Here is a 24800-nt window from a genome sequence, read left to right as displayed (position 1 = left end):
TTAGCAGTTGTTTTCTAGTAAATGGGGAATGTATCTTGTATTTGGATTTCCAACATTGGCTAAGATTCTTGGGGGGAAAAAACGTCTCACCAAGTGACTTTGGAGACGGGCAACAAAATGAGACTGTCTGTACCCCAGAAGATCAAGGCCCATTCAACCAGAGTGGTGGCAGCCTCCACTGCTTTCTTAGAGCACCAGTGGATGAGATTTGTGCTGTGGATGCCTACTCTACTGTTCATAACTTTCCAGCTCATTAGAAGCTGGACATTCAGTGTAGATCCCATGCATCCTCTGGCTCCACTATTCAAAATATCCTTCAGTGACACCACCCTGGATTTAGTATCTGTCCCATCTGTCGAGTAGAACAGAAATGAAAACCATGGATAGGAGTTATGTACTCCCATATTAGATCATGTCTTCTGTCCAGCATTTCCACCCTCTATCCCCTTACCTGAATTGTCATCTAGTGGAGGTTGTATATTCTAACTTGAGCTGTCTTTTCAACCTTTTCATTTATGTGCAATTTGACTTTTGGATACGATACTGGATACAAATGGGCAGATTCTGAGGTATTGTAGGGACTAGGGATTTGAGTAGTGAAGTCTGAGCCCTGAATCAAAGCTTGAAAAAGGAGAGTATGTTGGAGTGGATGACCCATCTGATCCAGATGAAAACACTGCTGTAGTGTTTGACAAGTAAGCTAGCCAACATTTCATTGTTGAGTTACTGTTGGGTTTTATTTTCATGTTCGCATTTTGTAATGGTGCTTAGGAAATTGTTAAAGCTCAGCTTTCCAATTGAACTGAAATGTTCCTGGCCAGTGAGGGGACGGAGAGGGTCCTAAGAAAAAGGCTTAAGACCATTTTGAAGGGTGACCCACTTCAACAGATAAGCATGCTATTGCCTGGAGCAGGTACTGGTTAGAACTGCTGTTTGACCAAACAGAAGAGCTGGAGAGGGACAGCACCAGTAGGTGGATCTGTCTGGACTTCATTATGGCCTTTGACTTTACCACTTAGGTATTGCATTCAAGGCCACTAGGCTGAAAGGGCTAGGAGCAGGACCATCTCGAACTTCATTTTAAACCAAATAACATCTCTGCATAGGGTAATTCAGTAATGCTACATTTTTATGTAAATAACCATATTGATGTAGTCAGTTCTAGACATTATACATCACATACAATCTTCTATCCAGTCGTCAGTTGAACATTACAAAGCTCCTTCAGTTCCTGCCTTCCCTTAAACCTTGTCCTCCCAAAACATTTTTCTGCATGTACTAATTTCCATTTTTTTCGACAATTTGCACTTACCCTTTTCTAAAGATCCCAATTCATTTGTTCTTATTTCTGTTACTATACTCTATACTAGTACAGTTGGTTTAGACTTTGATTTAATTTTTCCAATAATTGCTCTTTTTTTTTTTTTTTTTTTTGTTGGCAACCATAATTACACTCTGCAAGGCCCAACTGTATCTAGGCAATTCAAATCTCACAGATCACAAAAATTTCTAACTACAGCAGTTTGTTCTCAGTAAAGTCTAACTTGCACTCAAATATTCCCAATTACCTCTTCACCATCACAACTTCAACATTGAGTCTGGGGTATAAAAATACCTATGCAAACCTTTCCAAGAAAAATCCTAAATCTAGATTTTGTTGCATATTTGAGCTGTACATAAATCCTGACAGTTTCTTTTTGAACTGTTTATCCAGTCTTGCTTCCCAATCCTGTCTAGCCTGGGTTTATTGTAGGTTCGTAGGTAGGTACTAAGCTATCGGCCCAAGGGCCCAAGTAAGCCTAACCAATAAGGTTCCCTGGCTTACGCCACCCAAGAAAGATATTTTCCTGTGCCCCTGTCGAGCAGAGCCACAGAAGTGATCCCTGGGGTGTATTTCCTATTTCCCCATCCACTCAAGATTTTTCCTGGAGTGCTAATGAGTATCTTTGCTTGACATAGATGGGTGGTAGTTCCAGAGTATGGGAAATCTCTGGGTCGGGAATCTATCCCTCCAGCATGTCCTGTTTATTGTGGTGACAAGGTTTAGGTCTCTAGAGCGTGTAGCTCTGAGGGATTGGGATTTCTTTAGGTGTAGCCTGTCCAACAGCTCTGGGTTTGACCTAGCTTTATATGTTGGGTAGAGATCACCTCAGAGTAGGTGATGTGCAACTGAGTAAAGCTGGAGATTTTTGACAAGTCGGTGTAGGGAATCTGAGGCCATTAATCCTCTGAGGTACTTCTGTGGCCTTTCCCCTTTTGGAATGCACCTCACAAGACCTCTGCAGCAGCTGGAGTTTTACTCTAATGGGTCTGAGTGAGTAGAGGGAACAATTACCTTTTACCTGGATGAGAACCCTTTTGTGATGTGCCACGTAGGATTTCCTGACTACTGTGGCAATGTGATTATCAAAGGAGAGACTACTGTCCACCCGGGTCCCAAGGTCTCCTCACATATTTGGCATTTAAGTAGACTGCCACCGATGTGGTAGTTCATTGACACAGAGTTTTTACCAAAGGGGATGACAGTGCACTTTGGCATTTGAGCTTGAGGCCATGGCTCTGACACCAGGCATCTATCTGTCTCAGTGAGGCCCTTCTGTAGGATGTCCACATCATTTGGGGACTACTATGGCTCTAATTTGCAGTAATCAGCAAATTTAATTGGCCAAAGGCCTTCTGTGTTGGCCTGTACTTCAGAGAAGTAAATGCCAACCAGGAGAGGTCCCAGGACTGAACCAAGGGGTACTCCACTTGTCACTGGTTTGAAGTCAGATTTGGAGTCTGCAACTTTTACAGTGTGGGTTCTGTCAAGTGAGCCAGTTGGCAACCAGCCTTGTGATATAAGGACTTATACCTGATGTACACCTAGTTTAGTGAGTTTAGCTATAATTCCAGAATGGGCGATGGTGTTGAAAGTCTTGGTGGGGTCAAGATAGGCTGTGTGAACCACCTTACCCTCGTCTATTGCTTTGGTGACTCAGACGTCTATCTGGTTCAGGAGGTGTGATCTGCCTTTCACAAACCTGAACTGGGTGGGGTCCAGAGGTTACCAATGTCAGAGTTCCGTGATATGTTCCATGGCCTTACAGACCAGACTCATGCTAATAGGGCAAGAGTTCCCAGGATCAGTGGTGGCTCCCCCTTTGTGGAGTGGGATAACGGTGTGCCATTCAGTGGGCACAAAGCCTAATGTGAGACTATGATTGAACATGGTGCTAGGATGGGGAGCCAGTTTGTTCTGAAGTTCATGTAAAACGCAGCCTGGGATGTTGTCTGGTCCCATGGATGCTGTTTTTGGCTTTAGTGCAGCTTTTACCTGCATAGTTGTGATTACAGGGACTACATTTTTCCTGTATAGATATGGGCCCTTAAGGGGGTAAGAAGGGGATAAGAAGGGGATATCTGCCAAGATGGCAATATCTGTTGGTTCTGTAATTTTTGTGCTGTTACTGTGAGCAGATCTGGGTGTTGCCATTTGGGATTCATGACATGGCTATAGAATGCTTTGTGGTTGTCCCTAGAATCAGTGGCAATAGTTTTCGTAGCTAGCTTTGGAGGATCTTGTAAGGGATTTCAGCTTCTTACGGAGGCTGACCAGGGAACTCTTCTACTGATGGGATTTTACTCCTTTGCAGCAGTTTCTTCTGTTGTAGAGTTTGTTTATGGCAGCGGACCACCAGATTGGCTTGCTTTTTTTTTTTTTTTGAGAATAGCATTTTGGTTCTGTTTGGGATAGCAAAATCCATGCAGTTGTAAGTGCTTAGAGTAATCTGTGTAGGATTCTGCAGTCGTAACTGTAGTGTCAATCTGCATGGGTGTCATGAAGTTCACCACTTCTGTCTTAAGAAGCATGAAGTTGGCTTTGGAGAATTTTTACCGTGGTTTCCTTAATGGGGGCAGGATGTATATATCTAGGGTGATTAGCTTATGGTAGGATCTGACCAGTGAGGAGTTTACTTCGGGTGTGGAACACCATAATCGCTCATGTTGGTAATGACTAGGTGTACGATATTGCCCCTGGTGAGGGTGTGGATAAGTTGATCCAGGGCATTGGAACTTGTGAATTCCAGAAAGCATTTAGCGAAGGAGTTGGTACAGGAGTAGTTTTCCCACTTAATGGTGGGATAGTTGAAATCGCCCATTATTAGGGTGTTTGGTTGAACCCTAATATTTTCCAGTATATCAAGAGTGGGAATTCTGGGGCATGGTGGAGGATCTGTAGCAAGCTACAATTTGGATTAGTTTTGCCCAGAGTTGCACTTGGATAACCTCTGATGCATTATGCTGAGCAATTAGCCTGGAGGTGTGGTGTTCTGGTCCAGGTTAGGTGGTCAAAGTCTGGTATGAGTTATAGCCTGGTAATGCAGGGGTTCTCTCTGGAGCCTTGAACCGGGTCTCAATCACTGCACAGATATTAATGTTCACCATTTTAAGGAGTGCCTTGAGGGAGTGCATTTTGAGAGTTTAAACTTTTAGCATTGAGTAGCATTGCCCTCAGTTTTTGCTTGCCTGTTCCTGTTAGTGGTGAATTTTGTCATTTTGAACCTTGCCTAAAGGCACTATAGGGGCAGCAAGAGCCTTAGCCAGAATTCCAGTGATGACAGGTGCAGGCCATCTCTGGCAAAGCATTGTCTGTTGACCATGTCATCCCAGGCAGACAGATACTTGGTCCCCTTGGAATGACACCAGAAAACCAATTGAAGTCCATTTTTCCTTGTACTGTTATCATTCTGGGTGATGGCGGGATGCTACTTGGAGCTAGGGTCATACCTGCCTGAGCTACAAGATCTGAGAGCTTTTCCATGTCTCCATGTAGTCCAGGGAGGTACGTCTCGGGTCATTCACACTAACAAGTGACAGTCATATTTGTACTTGTTGTGAGTGACCTGTGTGTAGGTTATGTGGTGGATCCTGGCACCAGTCAGGCAGCTAACTAACCTTTTCCTTGTTTAGCCTGGTGAGTGGGACATCAGTGTGCCTGACTAGTCACCTATAACTAGTGTGTTGGGTACATTTTTTTGCCTTGTGGGCTGTGGTTGAGTGGCACAGTCTGTGGGCTGTCATTTGGGTTGCGTTGGGGGTGGAGGTTGCTTGCGTTTCTGCTTTGGAGGTTTGTGTTTGAGCAGGTTATTGAGCCTCCGAATGTTTGTATTCTGTGTGGATTTTAGTGGTGTAGGTTTAGTGGGACTGGGTGTGGTGTGAGTTTACCTTCTCTTGACTGTCAAGTTCCATCTTGGTTGGAGAACACTTCTTCCAGTTTGGCTAGATAAGTGCATCTCTCACAGGTTGTAGTGTTGGGTGGTAGGAGGAGAGGGTTGTCTGTGTACATGAGGCAATTGCTACATTGCCCCAAGATGCCCAGATTCATCAGATAGACAGGAGCGAACACTGGGAGATGACCCTTGGACATGCCTGAATAATGTCCTCCTCTAGACAAGTGAGGAAAGTGAGTACAAGAGCTGTTTTTCCTCTAAAAGTGAGGAAAGAAAGTACAAAAACATTTTTCCTCTAGGTAATTAAGGTTGAGTGCTGAAGAAATGTGTAGCTTATTTAGTGCTTACAAGTTCTGAAAGTGCTGAGCATGAATAAGTAAATTCAAGTGCTAAAACTGAGCATCTGTGCATCTGTATCTGAACTACACTAGTTACAGGAAAGAGAACAGTGCAAATGTGGGCTTTTAAATCAAAGTTGAAAGAGATGGAAAAAATTGCACAAACAGCCAATAACTAAAATTTCCTGGCCAGAAACCACTCCTTGTGGTAGATAGGTTAGTGCTTACCACTCCCACTGATAAGCTAGCAGGCTTCCCTCCGACACAGGCTTGGGGCCCTCAGGAGCTTACATGCAGATTTGTTATATCCAGGACTGTATCTGGGTTAGACTAGTTAAGGAAAGGAAGGAAAGTGTAAATTTTGCTTAGTTAAGCAGAACACTGGGAGATTCTAGCAAAGCTTTGTAAAGGAAAGGGAGAGAAGTAGAAAACTGGTCAACTTGAGTGGGTTGACCTTCTCAATGACCTCTGTATTGGGTAGAATGAGTTAATGACACTATACTGGGAGGAGTGTCCCAGATCAAATTTACAGTAGGGGTGGGCAGCTGCAAAGCCTAAGTAACAGCAAGACACCAACAGGGAGGGAGGGTGGAGAGCAACTCTAAAGCTACTAGCCTACACTTAGACTTTAAACACTACAGAAATATTTATCACAGCAGTGAGCTGCAAAATGAAAGTTTTAAACAGATAAAGGAGCCAGGAGACTCTACAGAATGCTTTAACTGCAAACAAATCAATTATGATGCACTCCTTGGCAGGAAATCGGAACAAATAGGTGCTTAAGTACAGAAAATTTCCCATTAATATCATTCACAGTGAAACTAGCTAAAAAGCTTTTACAAGCAGTGTGACACTAAATTTTAGTTTAACTGTGCAGATTAGTTAATAGCAGTAAGTTATATGCCATACTAATTACCCCCCCCCCAACATCTTCTGTTCTAGATTCAGCTGTATATGCTACCAATGCTAGTCTTTCTCTCTGATCCCCTTATTCCTTTCTCTTTGCCTGAACTACACTCTGAACTTGATAGGGAAGGCAGTCTCTAGCCTGCAGTCCAAATGCATTCTTGGCCTCTTCTATTACTCTTCCCTCTCTATTTGCTCCCAATACCTTGATTCCTTTGACAGTTTTCTCCAGTAAATTTGAGCCCCCTTTCCTATTCTCTGTACCCCTAATTGCAGTCAAGCATATCGGCAGAAACTCCTTTCTCCATTCCTGTGTTGGCTTGGGTTTTAGAATACTTTATGCTACTTTGAGTATAATATGTTGTATAGCTATTCTTAAGGATCTGCAGCCAAAGCCTGTACTTATTTCTTGAGCCTCCAAGTTTCTTCAACCCTTTCCACTTTGAATTACAGCTTTCTGCTTTAGCTGTGTATAGGAGCATTAACTGTATCTCTGAACTTTGTGTTGAAGCATAAGGTGAGAGGATGCCATCAAGCAAGAGGGATAACTTGGTTAGTGTCACAAGGGAAGGGGCCAGTGCTGGGTTCTTGACATACATTTCTTGGTGAACTGAACCTGTTGTACTTGCCACAAATTGTGGCCCCCAGTTCTAGATGGGTGAAAGGCTAGAAAAATCAGTTTTTAAAGCCACTTGCAGGTGGATGGAGGTGGTAAATATCCAAGTGTAGAATACTGCAATATGGGCAGAACAGACTGGTTAATTACAAGTTAAGATGCAAGACTGACACTGGCTCAAGAGGGCATACGCTGACCCTTTCATCAGGCCTAGAGTGGTGGGCACAGGAAGAAAAGGTGGTAGCAGCACACAGCAGATTGGCTGGCTGTATTCTGCTTGCTGTAGATTCCAGGGACATGGTGGTTATACTGTCTCTAAACATTGAGACTACATCTAGAATGCTGTGCAGTCCTAGAGTCACTTTGTTGGAAATTGAGAAACTGGGAAGTGAGCAATGGAAAGCCACCAGAATGTAGAGGCAATGAAGGAAGAGTATGAAGAGTATAAACAGCGTCTGGAATTTCTGTCCATTAAACAGCAACAGAGTGCAAGAGTGTGTATAACATGGTTGCACAAGATGTTACTCTGGTCCCTTTACATGTTCCACATGTTACTTGTGTACAGTTGAAGGATACTTTCATAACCTGGACCAAAGTTTTTTTTTTTTTTTTTTTTCCAGAGCTAAGGATCCTTAGTAGACTAAATGGGAAGTTATTAATCGTAGCAGTCTGAGAACCTGAAGTAGATTGGTGGGGTTGAGCAGCCCATGGTGATGGGCTGCAGCTGTTAGATCTACCAGTGTGGGCAGATAAGATCATTCCATTTTAATGTAGGATTCACTTTGGAAAGGTCACTGTAGTCTGTAGACATGGTTGATGCTAGTTGGCACTTTAATTGGGTGATCCTGCACTCCTTGTATTTCTCCCATCCCGACAGATTCTCAAATGGCTTCCTGGAAGATCCCTTGCATTCCTCCACCCCAACCATACACTAAGTGTACATCTCATGTGTTTTACATTTTAAAGAAAATGGTGGGAGAATAGGTAACTGGGTAGTAGGAAAAAAAGGAGGCAGAAGAATTTTTGTTGCAGAAGGGGGCACAAACAAATGCAGGCAGAAATTTAACATGACTGGGTAAGATTATGCATCAAAAGGAAAGTGCTTCGGAAGAACTGCAGACAGTGATGCAGGAAGGGAAGTGTGGATATTGCTGGTACCAGAGAGAATGAGTGGAATGGGAGTTCTCAGTTTTTTCAGAAATGAGAGCAGGTAGGAATGGAGGCAGGAAGAGGGAAGTGGTTCACTCTAATCATGCACATTATACATGCACATTATACAATGACTAGTTCTAGATTTATAGTCCAGTGTTTGTTGCAGAACATGCCAGTGTTTTTTCTTTTTTTTCCTTGCATAACTTAAGTAATTTAATTTTAAATCCACATTTTCTAAATCTTTCCACACACTGACACTGCTGTGATGAAGATACTGCATAGCAGTGAACCAGATAAGGTGCTACACACCAAGGCAGTACGTTGGGATTCAGACTACTTTTTTGGAGTACATTCAGGTAACCTTTGAGAGGTTGTCATTGTCGTGTAACATCGCCAACTGAAAATTCCTGGTAATGGAGACTGTACCTGCAGTTATGAAACTACATCTACAAAAGTTCTTTACAGGTATTCAAAACATTCTTCATTAAAACTCCTAACGCCTGCTGCCTCTGAAGTAAGCACCTGCAGACATGTCATCACTGAGGGAGGATGTCCTGTCAAATGGTGTATACCGAGGTATTTAAGCCTTTTCTTGAAGAGCTGAGGAAGGTCCACCTATATTTTTGAGTTCATGGTAATGGAGGAATATGCAGAGTTAGCACAGATTGTGTGTGCAAGTTTGGGGAGAATCTAGATGTTACGGATGCTTAGTCAGGTTGGACTGTATTCTGAGTTTTTTTAGCAGTAGCATGTGCATTTTGTTTCTGTATAGGTGAACGTGTTGGAGCCTTCTCTGTGGTCTGCAATGATGCCGATGAGGCAAAGAGAGTGGAATCCCAGCTAAAGATATTGATCCGTCCCATGTATTCAAACCCACCTTTGACTGGAGCCCGTATTGCTGCTTCTCTTATGACCAATCCAGAGCTACGAGCAGAATGGTAAGGACTAGTGAAATTTAGTATGGTTAAATTCTCGTTATGGTGTACTGTTTTAGTTTCCTTGTTGCAGCATATTTGGATTATATCAAATTAAACCTATTTACGCTTGTCTTTCTGGGACTGCAGGTGTGACCTGTGTTGGAGTGTGCATAGGAGTGGTTTTCTGTGCCACATATGGTGTTGTTTTTTTTTTTTTTTTTTTGTCAAGCTGTAGTTTGGATCTGCAGCAACTTTGGTATTTATGTACTATGGTAGTTTTGTGATTTTTTTTTTAATGGTAGTTCAGATTGGGATCCTAGACTTGCAACAGGTGAGTCTTGGTTTCACCACCACCCTCATCTGACTATGAAAGCATACTGGAGAATGAGCATGTGGAAAGCCTTCCATCAGAATGGGTCCTCCATTGCTGTTTTAGTGTCAGATAAAGAAATTGCTAAAGTGTTGGCATCTGCCACTAGGTGGCAGCATGTAGCAGCCTGTTTTTTTTGTTTTTTTTTTTTTTTTTTTTGTTTTTTTTTGTGTTTTTTTTTTGCAGGCCTTGCTTGTCTGAAGCCCATCCCAAAGACATGCTGTAGGTGGATTGGACACTCTAAATTGGCCCTAATGCGTGTGCCTTCAGTGGAAGGTTGGGTGCCGGGCTGGCAACTTGACACAAACTCTGCCAATCATGAGCAGACAGGTCCACTGTAAAACTCTGCCAATCATGAGCAGACAGGTCCACTGTGGCAATCCCTAACTGGGATAAGCTGAAAGAAATCCATAACCAGTTGTGCAAGGGAGGATGAGTGGACACTAGTTTCCCTTTCCGGATGCTACTAATCTGTTCAGTGAAGAGCACTACATTTCTTGGACTTGGGTCCAGAATTTTTACCTGTGAAAGGGGTTACTACAGTTTTGGCTGTGATGTAAGAATGCAGCATGTACTAGGTGTAGAAGCAGAGTAGACTTTACATGATCCCCATTTTATCCAGTAATGGGCTGACCATGTGGTCATGGTGACACTTTTTGTGACCAATGTATCACTAACAGCAGGAGTTGTAGGCTAAGAGGAGAGCGAGTCTGAACTCCGATTACAAATTGTCTTAATTCTAAGATTCTTGCGGGTATCCTCTCCTAATAGTGATTGTCCTTTACATACTTCCTAACTTTTTAAATACACAGTTGTATCCTGCAACTTGAGTATAAAAAGGTGTTTGTACTTGGAAGTGAAACCAGCTCCATATCCTTGACTGACCCAGATGGGTGCAACTTAAGCAGCTATGGCACCTGTTGAGGTTGTGAAAGGAATGACCTGTCTATTTGTCCCACCAGTAAGGAGGGTTTGGGGAGGGGTAATGAGTGTTTAGAGCAGGTGGAGGCTGGAGAAGAGGGTGGCAGGAACTGGATTGGGTATAGGATGATGGAAGTGGATCCAGGGTAGGGCCACTCAAGTAAACTCCTCATTAAAAGTCCATCCCAAAGACCAACATGCCAAGAGAAGCAGGACCACTCCCTTAAGCAGCCTAAGCTGCTGCTGCTAACAGTGCGGCTCTTTAAGTCTGTTTCATTCCCCAGCAGGTCATATGTCTGCTAGAAGGGGGGGGTTGCAACCTGCAGTCTGGAGTAAATAAATGCCAGATGACTCCTTTAAGTACACTGAGTAGATGTGGACCTGGGCAAAAGTTGTACTGCCACAACACATCAGTCCCTCTTCCTTCCATCCACAACCCCTTTTTCTTTTTTGCGCATGTGATCAGGATACATCTGCAGTCACAATCCTTTAAAGCCAGTGTTTACACAGGCCAGGTGTAACCACTTCAGAAAGACCCCATGTAAAAACTATGTAAATTACTGTGACCATAGCTGCATTTTTGTCTAGTCATCCTTTCAATAGATCACTCTGAATTGCAGTTCCTGAAACATGTAAATGTATTTGTACAGGTTATGTAACCTACTTCTAATGCCATCTCAAACATCTCTGCACAGAGGGCATCTTTTAAAAATGTTGGTTTCTGGAATTTTCGAACAGTTTCCTAGCTACACAAAATATATCCATATTTAATTTTTTTTTTCCCAGTTATTCACAACACATGTTAGGATACTTGTAATGAATCCTCAAACTTGTTAGAAGCTTGTGCAAAAATACCAGAGTTCAAACCTGCTAAATGTAAAGTGTTCATTTCAATAGACTGGCTAAGATCTAATATGAAATGGTTTTGGGTTCAGTATACCACAATGTACAGATTATGTTAGATATGAAAAAAAATAACTGATTGGAGGAGTTTTGTATTGGAATACAGAAGCTTTAAAACAGTACCCATAACAATGTAATACATAGCATGCATGGCTGCACAAAAGGTTAAGGCGAGAGTTGTACTGACGACAGTTGCACTTGCCACTCCAGTTCTGTGGAACAGGCCCACTGGTAAGAGCCATCACCACTGATGGTGTTCTAGACACTAGGTGACCACTTGGAACTATTTTGTTCCATCTCTCAACTTGTTTCTGGAACCAGATTGTCTATGCAGAGTTCCTGAACAGGCCTAGCATGTTGAAATTGGAGGGAACTTGGAAGCTTTTTCTTCGGAGAAAAGCAAAAGGGTTTTATATACTTGCCCTCTGGGACAAGGAGTAAAAAAAGTAATGAGTCTTCATCCCGTAGCAACTACTATTTCTGATTGCATTTGGTGACTCAGTTACACATAATGTTTGCACTACAGCAAGAGAGCTGAATGCAGTCACTAGACATGGTGGGCATGTTTTGGTATGAAAGCACATGAAATCCACACAAGATGCTGCTCCGATCCACCTTTAGTTTCAACTTTCAGTTTGAAAGGAAGACTCTACCTTAGAACTATAAAAATCTATTTCACTCTTCTGAACTATTTTAACACCTCAGAATCACTGACTGCTGCTTATAGAATTTTTTTCTGCAAAATGGCTGCCATTGGTGCTTGATATATCAACATGAGCTTATTGTTAAAGCACGTCTTTCCCCGTAATCCATTTCAAATCTACTTTGTCATGCTAGACATACAGGAATGATGTATTCGAATGCCACAGACCTAATGGGATTCGTGTCTGTCACCATCTTGTATACATTCTGTAAAGGGCTGCTTTTATTTCTTGAATGGCCCTCATTGTAAAAAGTAGCTAAATTGGAGGCCTTTTGTAGTGCAAGATGAATTGACAGTCCCCTCCCTTTACACCTTTCCCTTTGGTGTCAAGTCACTGCTGTAAGGGATCCTGGATCCAAGTGGCAGCTGCTACTGGAAAGGATTTAAAAGCAATTCTGTTCCATGGTGCCAGCAGTGAAGATTTTTTCATTAAGAGAAAGTACTTCAGATTTCCCTTTGGAACTGTGGTGGTGGTGCTGTGGTAGCGTTGTCGCCTCAGTTAGACGTTGCACGTTAGATTCTCAATCTTCTGTGTCGACATGCGTGAATGGGCATTCCTTCACTGAAGGTTGTCAGTTGGACCTGGCAAGTCAGCACATAAAAATCTGCTGCCAATCATTAGCGGACCGGAGTTCTGCTGTGGCGACCCCTAACCGGGAAAAGCCGAATGACTTCAGATTTCCCTTTCCTAATGTTTTAGTGAAAGGGAACATTGCACATGTAAGAGGGACTGAGGTAAAATTTGAGTCAAAATAAAGGGCACTTGAGAGATGGGCAAAGCCTGCCCATACCTCTCAATCTTTTAGCACAAGAGATCCTGACAAAATGGGGGGCAATGAAAGGATTGAAAATAGGGACCGGCTTTAAATAGTGTTTTTGTAAACTTAAAGTTGCAAGAGTAATAGTATTTGTGTTTACATACATTTCCTTAGGGATTTGAAGCCTTAAACTCAAATGTATGCCATTACTTGGTGACTGCAGTCCTCTGATCATGCAGTCCTCTGATCATGCAAGTGATTTCCAGAAAACCACACATTTTATAAAGAGTAGATCAAAAATGAGGCCAAAATCTGGAAAGCTGAGTGGTATTTTTGCCTGCTGTAGCAAATGTTGGAAAGGTGTATTTTTTAACTTGACTAGCTCTTCAGTGGAGGTATAAAAATGTGTTATTTTGCACTTGTGTAAGGGAAAGTGCTTCATATATTTTTTTTATCTTCCATTTGTAGGAATGGGGGTGTGGTGACAGAATTGTGTATTTTTTGTGTGTGATGATCTATGAAGTTGAACTGGGGTTAAATGAGGAATTAATCCGGAAGTCCATTTTCTCTAGGGGGGGCATTGTTAGTTTTACTTGTAGGTTCATGGGGTCTTACTAGGCTATCTGAGGATTGTATGAAACCTAGACATAATAGTCCTCGTACAATATGCGTACCAGTGCCCATGGGTGAATTTTTGGATGTTTACATGCTTCCACTATCCACAGCGGTAGCGTTATTGCCTCACAGCAAGAGGTTCTCCTGTTCGATTCTTGTCTGGAGTGCTTTCTGTGGGGGGTCTGCATGTTCTCCCCACAGTAGAGTTGCCTCCAAAAGACATGCGTGAATGGGCATGCCTTCACTGAAGGTTGGGCATCTGGCTAGCATCTCTGCACCATAAAAATCTACTGCCAATCATTAGCGGACCGGAGTTCTGCTGTGGCGACCCCTAACTGGGAAAAGCCATAAAGACAAACATTTCAAGTTTAAAGCTTAGCATTTCAGTACTGTGATGCTGCTTGTAAATTTTGTCGCAAGCTGATTTCTGCCTTTGAACCACTGACTGACCTAATTGCTCTGTTTTGGTATAAAAGGCAAGGCTACAATGGAGGCAGCTGTGAAAGTTGCCTTACTCTCTGCAATAAAGGCACATACTGTTTTACACCTGTCTTACAACAGCTGCTGAACTCTTGACAGCAAGACTAATTGTAGGAGATTGCAGTACCTGATTACAGATTTCTGTCTGTGGTATGATGCAGGCATAGACAAATTCCTGAGTTATTTGAAGTTAAGCTTAGTGTGTGCCCTTTCCCTTCCTTTTGATACAAAGATAAGGAAATGCGTTTCAAGTACAAGCAAGTGTCCGGTACCTACACAATACTGGAACCATGTTGTAGGGAGAAGAGCAACCTAAATTGAGGTAAACTAAGAAGGTGGAGTTAGTCTCTGCGTTTGTGCCCAGCGTTGCCGCCTCCCAGCAAGAGGTTCTCCGGTTCGATTCACGGCTGGGGTGCCATCTGTGCGGAGTTTACATGTCCTCCCTGTGGTCGCGTGGGTTTCCTCTGGGTGCTCCAGTTTCCTCCCACATCCCAAAAGACATGCTGTAGGTGGATTGGACACTCTCTAAATTGGCCCTAGGTGTGAGTGTGTGCCTTCTGTGGAAGGTTGGGTGCCAGGCTAGCAACTCTACTCTGTAAAACTCCACTGCCAGTCATGAGCAGACAGGTGATCCGCTGTGGCAACCCCTAACCGGGAAAAAGCTGAAAGTTTTTACCAATCTGTCTTGTATAATGATTGAAGCTTTGCAGTAAAAAGCCTTGCCAATTGGCTTTTGGTAGCCCCACTGAGGGATTGTGGTGGCATTCTCCAAGTACTTCTGTGGTTGCAAGCACTAGGTGGGGCTGCATGCCTCCATAAGTCCCCTGCTCAGTGCATTGCCTTAAAGTAGAATCTGACACTTGTCTGATGTGACTTTTGACAGGCTGCATGCAGCAAAAGACCAGGGTTTGAATCTGCTGGTGTCTGAGCTTCATGGTTTCACTTTCATACTGAATGTTACAGTGGAGAGGTAGGTGTCGGACCTAGCCATCATACAGTCAAGCCTTTTATTTGGCTAAATGGTGGGGGGTGATCAGTACGGGCCTACCTTTCCTATACCAGACTTGTCACAAAGCCCTGCGGGCAGATGCTTCTGTGGTGAGAAGAAGCACACCTGGGCTACTGTCTGAAGTGAAAGTGAATTCCCGGAAGTGGGTCTCTGTGGGTTTTTTCTTGCTCTGAAAGAGTCCCCGGTTTCTTCCTGCTTACAAGGCCTCCAAGAGTCAGTGACATTTGAACGTACAGGGGTACTTGTTCATAGTCCCTCTGGTAACATTGCAGGCCTTGTACCGAGCCATAAACCAGGACTTCAGTTTCAAAGGTGATTTGTATCCCAAGGCAGTGAATGAATCTGAACTGTGCTTCAGGCATTCTACTTGAGCAGAGATGCTTGTAGGAAGTCTTGGAATTGTCAGGGTCTGTGGTACCAAGACTTGCCAGCAGCATGTTTGTCTACATGGAGGAATGTCTTCTCCTGTTTAGCTTGTTTCAGGGCAAGGGAGAGTTACACGTTCACTCCTTTTCTTGGCAATTTTCTTGCCCTTTTCAGTTTGTCATGGCTGAGAAGGTGTCAAACCACATAGCATGGATTTTCATCCAAGATGGTGCAGTTGCCTTTAAGGGGTCAAGTGAATAATGCCCCGGTGAACTGTTAAAACCCTGCGTTTTTGTTTAGGTGAGGACAACTAGCATCTGAATTTACTATCTGGTTCAGTTTCACATTCCATATCCAACTGAAGAGTGGTGTGACTTCTGGATACCTGCCAGTACTACTAGTGCAAGACAGGCATTCATCTGTTGGGTTAACAGATCAAATGTTTACCATTCTTTGGTGAGGGTCATTGCAGTGGTAGTGGATCTGGGATTATCAACCTTCTGCATTAAGCCCTGACCTTATCAGCTATTCTCATTCTTGTAAATGTCTGCACTTGTATGAGCATACCCATGGCTACACTTGCTATTTGCAGGTATGGTTGACCATCAAACAAAAAATAATTCTTAAAACTACTTCAATTAAATTTGGTCTACCATTCGTGTCAGAATGCCTACATAAAAATTCACGTAGGCATTAATGCCATATCCATTCAGAACCACCGTAAACTGAACTTGTACAAGTGTGACCAGTCTTCCACTTTATTGTTCATATACCACACATTGATGTGACTAGGACATAATGGCAGATATTTACTTAAAATGCCTTGTACATGGATAGGGGTTCCATTGCCCACCTTCTTCCCAAGACTATATAGGTCTCATTGGTGGTTTAGATGTTGTTATGCAATTTAGGAATACCATATATTACAGGTATTTTGGGTCATGAAACTAAATTCTGTCTCTGTCTCTGTCTCTGTCTCTGTCTCTGTCTCTGTCTCTGTCTCTGTCTCTGTCTCTGTCTCTGTCTCTGTCTCTGTCTCTGTCTCTGTCTCTGTCTCTGTCTCTGTCTCTGTCTCTGTCTCTGTCTCTGTCTCTGTCTCTGTCTCTGTCTCTGTCTCTGTCTCTGTCTCTGTCTCTGTCTCTGTCTCTGTCTCTGTCTCTGTCTCTGTCTCTGTCTCTGTCTCTGTCTCTGTCTCTGTCTCTGACAAATTCAGCACAGTACTAATTTGCTTACTTTTTATCGCCGTCCCTGCTTGCTGAACAGTAATGGACTGTTCTTCCTCTTTGTCCCGTTCAAATTCGCCCATTGTTGCAATCTGCCTCTGACTGCAGATGTTTCTGCACTTCCTCCTCATCAGGCGAGTCTCCTCACAGATTTTGTGGAATTGGGAAAAACCTCACCATTTTGTGCTGTATTACCAATATTTAGACTTGGCAGGTTTAGTACTAGCCAGTGTTTGAGCGAGGCCAGTTTGCTACTGATTCACAAATTCATTTGTAGACTGAATTTGCATATCTCCGCCTGACGAATGGGCAGCAAGGGGAGTTGCCTCACTTTAGCAATTTTAATTTAGGTCTCGACATCATTGGTTAGACTCTTCACTGGTTGTGAGCTGGCTACCATCTCCAAAATGTCAGGCAACGTGTAACACTACATAGTCTATTTGGGAACATGTGTAAAATGGGAAAGTTTCTATATAGGTAAATGCTCAAGGCAGTTAAGGGACTGCATAATTGAGCACAAGTCAGAAATTAAAAAAGGTGGCAACAATTGCACTGGCAAAACATGTCATGGAAAATAAAGTACAAGAGTCGGTTTAGTTTATAAGCATTACATAACGGTGATATAACAAGTTAGATATAGCCGAATATAAATGGATCACCAGGCTTGATGCTAATAAACCTCCAGGCTTAAATATGACAATTCCATTTTTAATGGAAAGAGACATTTTTATATAAATACTAGATTAAGTTTATAATGGAAAAAAAATTGTAATATGAACAGAATCTATGGGCTAATTATATAAATGCTTGCATTCAAGTGGCTTGTATTTTTAAAAAGTTTAATTTTTAAAGTAAAAGTCTTTTGAATGAATACTGATGAGTTTCCTGAAAGCTTTATTCTGTTGGGTTAATGAATTGAGCATTTCTACTTGGAATTCGTATTGTTATGGAGGTCCCAGGTGTGATTGGCATATAGTCGCATCCATAGCAGTGTTGCACTGACCAGGTCAGAATTTACTGTACTAGAGGCAGCCTGACCTTTATTCCTTGTACGTTTGTTTAGTGTTAATGAGAATACTGACCCTTGTCTAGCAAAAGCAGTGTTTCACCAACTTGTGCTGGAGCACTTGCTGATCTCTTGTGCCCCAGTATATGTAAGCTAGACAACTGCTTACTCTGTTGGTACAACCCCCAACCACTCACAAACATGATAATAAAAATACTTCAGTTAAATGTGAATGTCAGTGTGGGGGTGTCAAACTGACTACCCTTAACCCCTTACTGCAGTCTTGTGCAATAATTTTGAACGAATGAAGGACATCTGCCTCCCCTTCAAGCAGCAGCTCTAAAAATAGAGGTCTTACAAAAACTGTCTTGCTAAACCGAAATTTAAAGAAAATACAAGGTTGCTACCATTTTATCTAGCCATTGCCAACTAGTGTATGCTAGCATCTGTCTCTTTATTCACCAGTCAGTGATAGGAACTGAGGCACACTTATCCTGCTGGTTTTGCTTTTAACCTTTCCAGTTTTGTTCACGTTTCTAAGGATTTGGGCTTTAAAATAAGAAATAATGTATGGGCAAACTGAAATAGCCAAAAGTAAAGTGAGAGGCAATCGTATGCTCGGGTGAGTCAAAGGAAGCTACCTCCTTAGTATGAGGAATCTCCACAAGGGGACCACCTGAGTCACTGCCTGCCTCCTTTGCATAAAGAAATGAGGACGAGATCTTCACTTGCAAAAGTCTTGAGGTAAAGTTTGAGCATATGCTTAAATTTCAACATAATGTTTTGGATAATCACTGTGGACCTGGCATAGTTTCCAGTTGTCTGCCCTACTGTAGTATGGCTACAGTATGCATTTTCTTTCCATGGTATTCAAACTGCCCATTAATAGTGTTTCTGATGCAGGATGTAAAGGCCGTTTTTGAGTGCTGCTTTCTTGCAATGTATTTGGAGAAAACATTGCATTTGGACCACAGTAGAACATCCTGGGAACATCTTTATGCTGTTGGACACAGCAGTGTTTGCATCACAACTGAACTGCCTTAAAACTCAAAGGTGAAGTGCCACAAAAAATACCTGTAAGTACCCCACCCCCACCCCCAAAACAAAGTTTCATAAACCATCCACTCCTGTAGTAAGGAGAATTGCTTGAGTGCTCTGGCTCAGTGTGTGTGGTATTCCTTTCGTCAGCATTTTACAAACGCTGGGTTTACTGGAAAAGCTCACTTAGACACTGCAGTAGACTGCTGTGAGGTGAAAGGTTTGTTTGCTTTTCTTATGTTGCTTTCTTGTAATTGGTATTGCCACCTTCTATATTGGGATATCGTGATGTATTTTCTTAACACTGTTTTAATTGTAATCTGCTTTCAGTTGCATATTTAAACTAGGAAAGACCAGACCTGTCTCTGGTCTTTCCTAGTTTAAATATGCAACTGAAAGCAGATTACAATTAAAACACAGTATTACAATTCTATATAAGTCAACTGTCTGAAAGTTGCCCACCCCTTATGTTTGACCACATAACCTATCCTCTCTTTTCATTGGTTATTTTCAGTAAGCACAAAATTAAGTCACTCCACTTCAGCTACTTAAATTTATTGGCCCTCCCACTGTATTCCATACAGCCCACCTCCTTCCAATCTATCTTGCTGTTTTTAAATTAGTGGCTCTCCACTTGGATAGCTAAAGCTTAAGTTACTCCTCTTTCATATCTGTTTGGTGCACACTGCAGTATTTAAAGCACAGGCATTAATGTTCCAGCCTGCCAATGTACCAAAACAGTTGTTTCCATAATAGATGTCCAGAATGTTCTTAATCTAAACTAGTGCTTGTTTTATCTTGGATCAGTGCTTCTGTTTCTCTCCTGGTGAAAAGGAGCATAGTGACATTTCTTTGTGTGTGCTGATCACCAGAAACCCTGATAACCGTTTCCTAGGTGCTGTCTTGGAATCTGTGCCAATTTTCCTCCTGATGAGAGAAAGAGAGAGAGAATGGATTCCTTACTGTCTCTGGGTAATGAGCATCTGTTGGGTCCTTGATTGGTAAATCTACCAGGGAAAGGCTACAAGCTTACAGATCCCTGCATCATCTGGGACAAGACTGATCACCAAAGAGCCTGTGGCCTGCCTCTAATCTTAAACAGTACAAAGTGGACAGATGCACATAGGATCATTGGAGGTTAATCTACCTGGAGGTAATTTCAAGCCTAGCCATTCTATCTCAATGTAATACCATAGATACTCTAGTCAATACTCAGAATTATATTTAGTAATGACTGCCAATATCACCAGATGGTTGCAGGTGCTATCCATGTGGGAATTTACAGGGCTGCATCTGCTCATCCAGGTTCCTTTTGAACAGGGTCAGATGCTTGCTTCACATGAATTGGCAGCCTATTCCAAAGACAGCAGTCACTGGGAGCAAAATCTGTCCCTCCAGCACATCTACTAAAGTTGCTGGTCATATTTAGGTTTCTGGAACGGGTAGCTCTAGTCCCATTTGATTTACGAAGTGCAGCAAATTCCATTAGGTTTGGGTTGGATATTGCTCTGTAAGCCAAGCAGAAGTCTCCCAGGTCTGATGCAGAGTATAGTGTTTGACTTTAGTCGGTCTGTGTAAGGCATGTGCTGGAGTCTCTTAATCATAGAAATCTGAGGTCTGTCCAGTTGCTGCAGGTACTTTTTACTCTTATGGGCCTAATTAGTGATTATTATAGAGGCTCTTAGCCTTCTTTGCTCTAGAGGCGATGGCTTTGCTGATAGTGTGCTGTGTAGAAAACCTTCCTTACTACAGTAGACACATGGTGGTAAAGGCCAAGGTTGCAGTCTACTTGTGAATCCCGATCTCTTAATGCTTCGTAGGTGTAGGGTTTTGTTAATTTGATAGTGTGAAGGTCCATTTTTTGCCAAAGGGAATGATGCATTTCTCTGCATTCCGTTTGAGACCATGACTAGGGCAGTAGTTGGTCTATGCAAGACCCTCCTGAAGTATATGGACATAAATTGCACTCAGTTTGAGGATTAAGTAATTGCACTCAAGTTTGCAGTTGTCTGCAAACTTGGTCAGCCACAGCCCCTTGGGTATATACTTCAGAAGCCACAGCCCCTTGGGTATATACTTCAGAAGCTGACCAAAGCTAACAGTAGGGGGCCCAGCACAGACCCTTGGTACCCCACTGGTGATCTGCTGGTTGATGTGTAGTCACCACTTTGATAGTGTGACCGGTTTGTGAGCCAGCTGGCAACCCATCTTGCAACAAAATAATTTACATTGTTTGCTAAATTATCGGTAATGCCCGGTTTGTGAGCCAGCTGGCAACCCATCTTGCAACAAAAGGATTTACATTGTTTGCTAAATTATCGGTAATGCCAGAGTGTGGGATTGTCAAACCTCAAGCTGAGGTGAGGTATGCTGTGTGCAGACTTGGCCTAGTCCAATGTCCCTGATCACATTTCTGGAATCCACCAGGTTTAACAGGCAGGATTTGCCTTTGACTAAGCCGAATTGGGTCATTTCCAGGGTTTGGCGGTCACCTATGTCTTTGAGGTTCATGATAGTTCCATGACTTTACAGATGAGGCTGGTCAGACTTGTAAGTCTATAATTCCCTAGGCTGTGATTGAGTACAGTACTTAATTGTGATGCTAGTTCCTGTTTTAGTTTAAGACTGCCTGGGATGCTGTCTGGTCCCAAAGAGGCTGTGTTTTTGCCTTGGTGAAAATTTCACAATCCCTATCCTCCAAATCTGTCCACTAGCAGGTTTGGTATCACTGGGATCGGGGTGTGTGTGATGCCTTTTGTCTAGCTTGGCACATGCTTGGGTCCTACCTTTTAGGCTATGTAGGTCACTGTAAAAGGCCTTATGGTTATCCTTGGCTGTAATTGCTAAATTTGTCTGTTACCCTTCGAGAATTTGCCATGTCTTATCTGCCTGAGGCGGAGTGCTTTTCTATTTTGGGTCTCGCCTGAATTTTCTTAGACAGCAGCTTTTTGCATTTGTTGCAAAGTGTTTTGATGCTCATGTCCACTAGGGTGGCTCTTTTTTTACTTTGGGCTGTGGCCTTGATTTTTCTCTGGAACAGCAGAGTCTATACAAGTGATTTGCACAGCGCTTTAGTATAAGCTTCCCACTTTGACTTCACCTTTTATGAGTTCTGATGTTAGTGCCAGCTTGAAGGTGACTGATTTTGTGGTCAGATTTGACTAATGGTCTGGCAGTTGCAGTACTGCATCTTTGTCGTATTTTAGTGAGGACCAGATCTAATGTTCTCTTGTTGGGATTTGAACAATTTGTTCCAGGGCATTTGAGAGTCAAGGGGCTTTTGCCCTAGTGACTTAGGGCTAGAGGAGGTTTCCCAGTTGATGGGGTAATTGAAATCCCCATGACCAGAGTTTGGCAATAATTTGGATTGACTCCAGTTTGGTCAAGTAGGCCTCGTGGCATGATCCATGGAGAGGGAGCTCAAACTTAGCTGTATGTGGGTCTTGCCCACAGTAATCTGAATGTGGAGTTACTCCATGGAGTTGTCCAGTCTGTCTAGCATTCAGTCTAACTAGTTGGGAGGCGAATTTATCCCTAATATAGATAGAAACACTCCCTCCTTTGGTTCACGCATGTTTTTGAGGTATGGAAGGCATAGTAGCCTTGCACAGCCAGGGTATTTTCAGGCCTTGAACCAGGTTTCTGTGACTGCGCAGACATCTACATCCTCCAGCGATTGTGCTTCCAGGGTGGTGCAGTTCATGGTTTTAAGCTCCTACTTTGCCTGAAAGGCAATATGGGGGAGGCAAGAGTCTTTGCCAGCAGCCAAAAGCCTAGTGGTGCCAGATGAAGCTATCTGACAAAGCAGTGAAGTTGGTCAACCATATCATCCCAGGCTGACAAACTGGATCCCCTTTGAGACACCAAAAATTTATTTTTTTTTTATACTTTGACATCATTCTAGGCGAGGGTAATGTGCTGCTCAAGGCTAGGGACCTGCATGCCTGATACGTACTGAGCTCAATCATGTAGTCCAGTGAGGTAAATCTCTGGTCATTCAATCTATTAACTGACAGTCATAATGGTACTTGTTGCTGAGAGACCCAAGTGCATGCATGATCTGAATCCTGGCACCGGACAGTGAACCGTGACTTTCTCCTTATCAAGCCTAGAGTGGGACATCTGTCTCGCTATGGAATCTTCAATAACATTTGGTTTTTAGTGTTGTGCCTTAATGGCTTGGTAGGTGAGACTCTTCAATCGCTGTGCATATTGACTGCTGTAGTAATTGTTGGTCGCAGTGTTTAAGTCTCTGGTGTTTGGGAGAACCTCCATGTTTTCGAGTTGTGTACATATCTGGGTGTTTAGTGGTGGGAGAGTTTGACCTCTTCAGTGTTTAAGTGCGCGAAAGCAAGGATTCAAGATTCTTGGTGTAGATGCATCTTTTGCACTTTACTCGAGTGAGTTATTAGTGGGTTGTCAATGTATATGAGATGGTTGCTACACTGCCTCAGGAGACCCAAAGTCAACAAGGCTGGCAGAAGGAACAATAGTCCAACTGTACATAATGCCAGGCTCTAACTGTTATCATGGGGGAGGTGCTTTCAGGACTGCTCTAGGAGGTGCACTGTAGATGGGTATTTCTGACTGGGTTTTCGGCTGGTGGTTTACTGCATCATAGCTCACTAGCAGTACTTGGACCAGAGATGTACTAAAGATGAAGACCACACAATGTACTACAGCTGTATCAAAGGGAAAACTTGTCAGAATTCTGTCCGGCTGTGGCACACAATTGCTTTGCAATGAGCAAACCAGCAGAAACCTGCTCAAACATGGGTCTTTTAATTCCAGAAGCTAAACTTGAATTTTAAATTAGAGCCAATGAGGGTGTTTGGACCAATCAGCACACTTCACAAGGGTGCAGAAGAGCTCCCTTTCAATCAAGGATTGCTTGGAAAATGTGCTTAGAATAAAACAACCACAACAAATTGGTCCAGATGCAGCAAGCCTGTATCTGGACTATGCTACAGCTACTAGCTATACTAAGGCAGGACATGCCAAAATGTTTTAAAACAGCAAGGAGACACTAATGTTTTTAAACAAAAATGTTTAAAACAGTGCTTGACGGAAAAACGGAACAAACTGAACAGATGTTTTCCAAACAGTGTAAATGGCAAACTCTGCAAACGATGAAAACTGCAACAAAATATGATTTAACAGGCACAGTAAGGCAGACAAATGCAGTACAAACAGTGCAGTTTGGTTTACAGTATTAAAATACAGGTTTTAAGTGGAGCACAATTAAAAGTACAGTAAATAGTATCGAGCAAAAAAGGGCAACTTTTAGTTTTTGGGGAAACTCCGAAGCCTCTAGTCATCTGGTATCTCAGCTCTGTTATGGCTGGTAGCCCACCTCAGTTCAGCTTGGTTTAAACAAGCTGTGGTACTTGACTCCAAAACCAACCTAGATTAAGTACACAAGTACCCCAGTAGCCCAGAATGCACTTTCAAAACACCAGCATCTCCTGGAGCTTCTAAGCCCATGAGGCAAACCTCCACACAGTCCAGTATTCTGAACATTAATGACTCAATTGTGAGATGCTGTCCCCCTCACGAGGCTGAGTAAGGAGAAAGCCACTGTTTGCTTATCGGGGGCCATGATCTGCTACATTACACACACACACTCTGGTCATTGGACCATGAGTACTCCGTAGGACTGTCATAGTCCGTATGGGTGTAAATGATCTAACACATGCCTCTCCAGCCTAGATGAAGAGACATCATGGAGCTCTTGGAATGTGTCCCAGGCTGGTATGAGCCTAACACAGAGCAGCATTTATCTTTGAGGATGCCAGAATATGAAAAGATTACTGGCTTTTAATTTGCTTAGTTTCTGGTCTCATCATGGAGGTGCAATATTTGGAAGGAGATTGTCAACAGACAATGCTGATTTGCCAGGGGTGGTCTGCACCTCTCCCCTCTAGGCTTTCAAATATTCACTTAAAATATTGTCCTCCCCTATAGTGCTTTTTCTAAGCAATGCCAAAGTGCATCCAGCATAAACACCAAGAAAATCTAAAGGTGTTTGCTCAATGCTGTAAGTTTAAAGCTCTACCTAAAAGCTCTTCTCTCCCTAAAGAATGGAGACATCTGTACAGTTACTGATACCTGGTTTAAAGCCATGCTGGCAGTGCAAGGCTACAGTGCCTTCCACACATTTAGATCAGCTACTATACAGATAAGGACTAAAGGTGGAGGTGTCAATATGACATAAATGAATATATCTCAAGGCTGGTGTAACAGGATGATGCACTTGAGCTTCTCAT

General features: G+C 42.8%; 1 protein-coding gene across 1 annotated transcript in view; it reads left to right on the top strand.

Annotated features, from left to right (window-relative positions):
- GOT2 (glutamic-oxaloacetic transaminase 2) overlaps positions 1 to 24800 on the top strand; it is a 167176-nt gene that overhangs the window by 121549 nt on the left and 20827 nt on the right. The window contains exon 8 of the mRNA XM_044081295.1: positions 8998 to 9163. Within this exon, the coding sequence (XP_043937230.1) occupies positions 8998 to 9163 (166 nt within the window). The remainder of the gene's footprint in view (positions 1 to 8997; positions 9164 to 24800) is intronic.

Source organism: Protopterus annectens, chromosome 8.part0, assembly GCF_019279795.1.
Source record: "Protopterus annectens isolate FY-2018-M chromosome 8.part0, PAN1.0, whole genome shotgun sequence".
Lineage (NCBI taxonomy): Eukaryota > Metazoa > Chordata > Ceratodontiformes > Protopteridae > Protopterus > Protopterus annectens.
The sequence above is the reverse complement of the archived record's forward strand: the minus strand, read 5'-3'. Positions and strand labels throughout refer to the sequence as shown.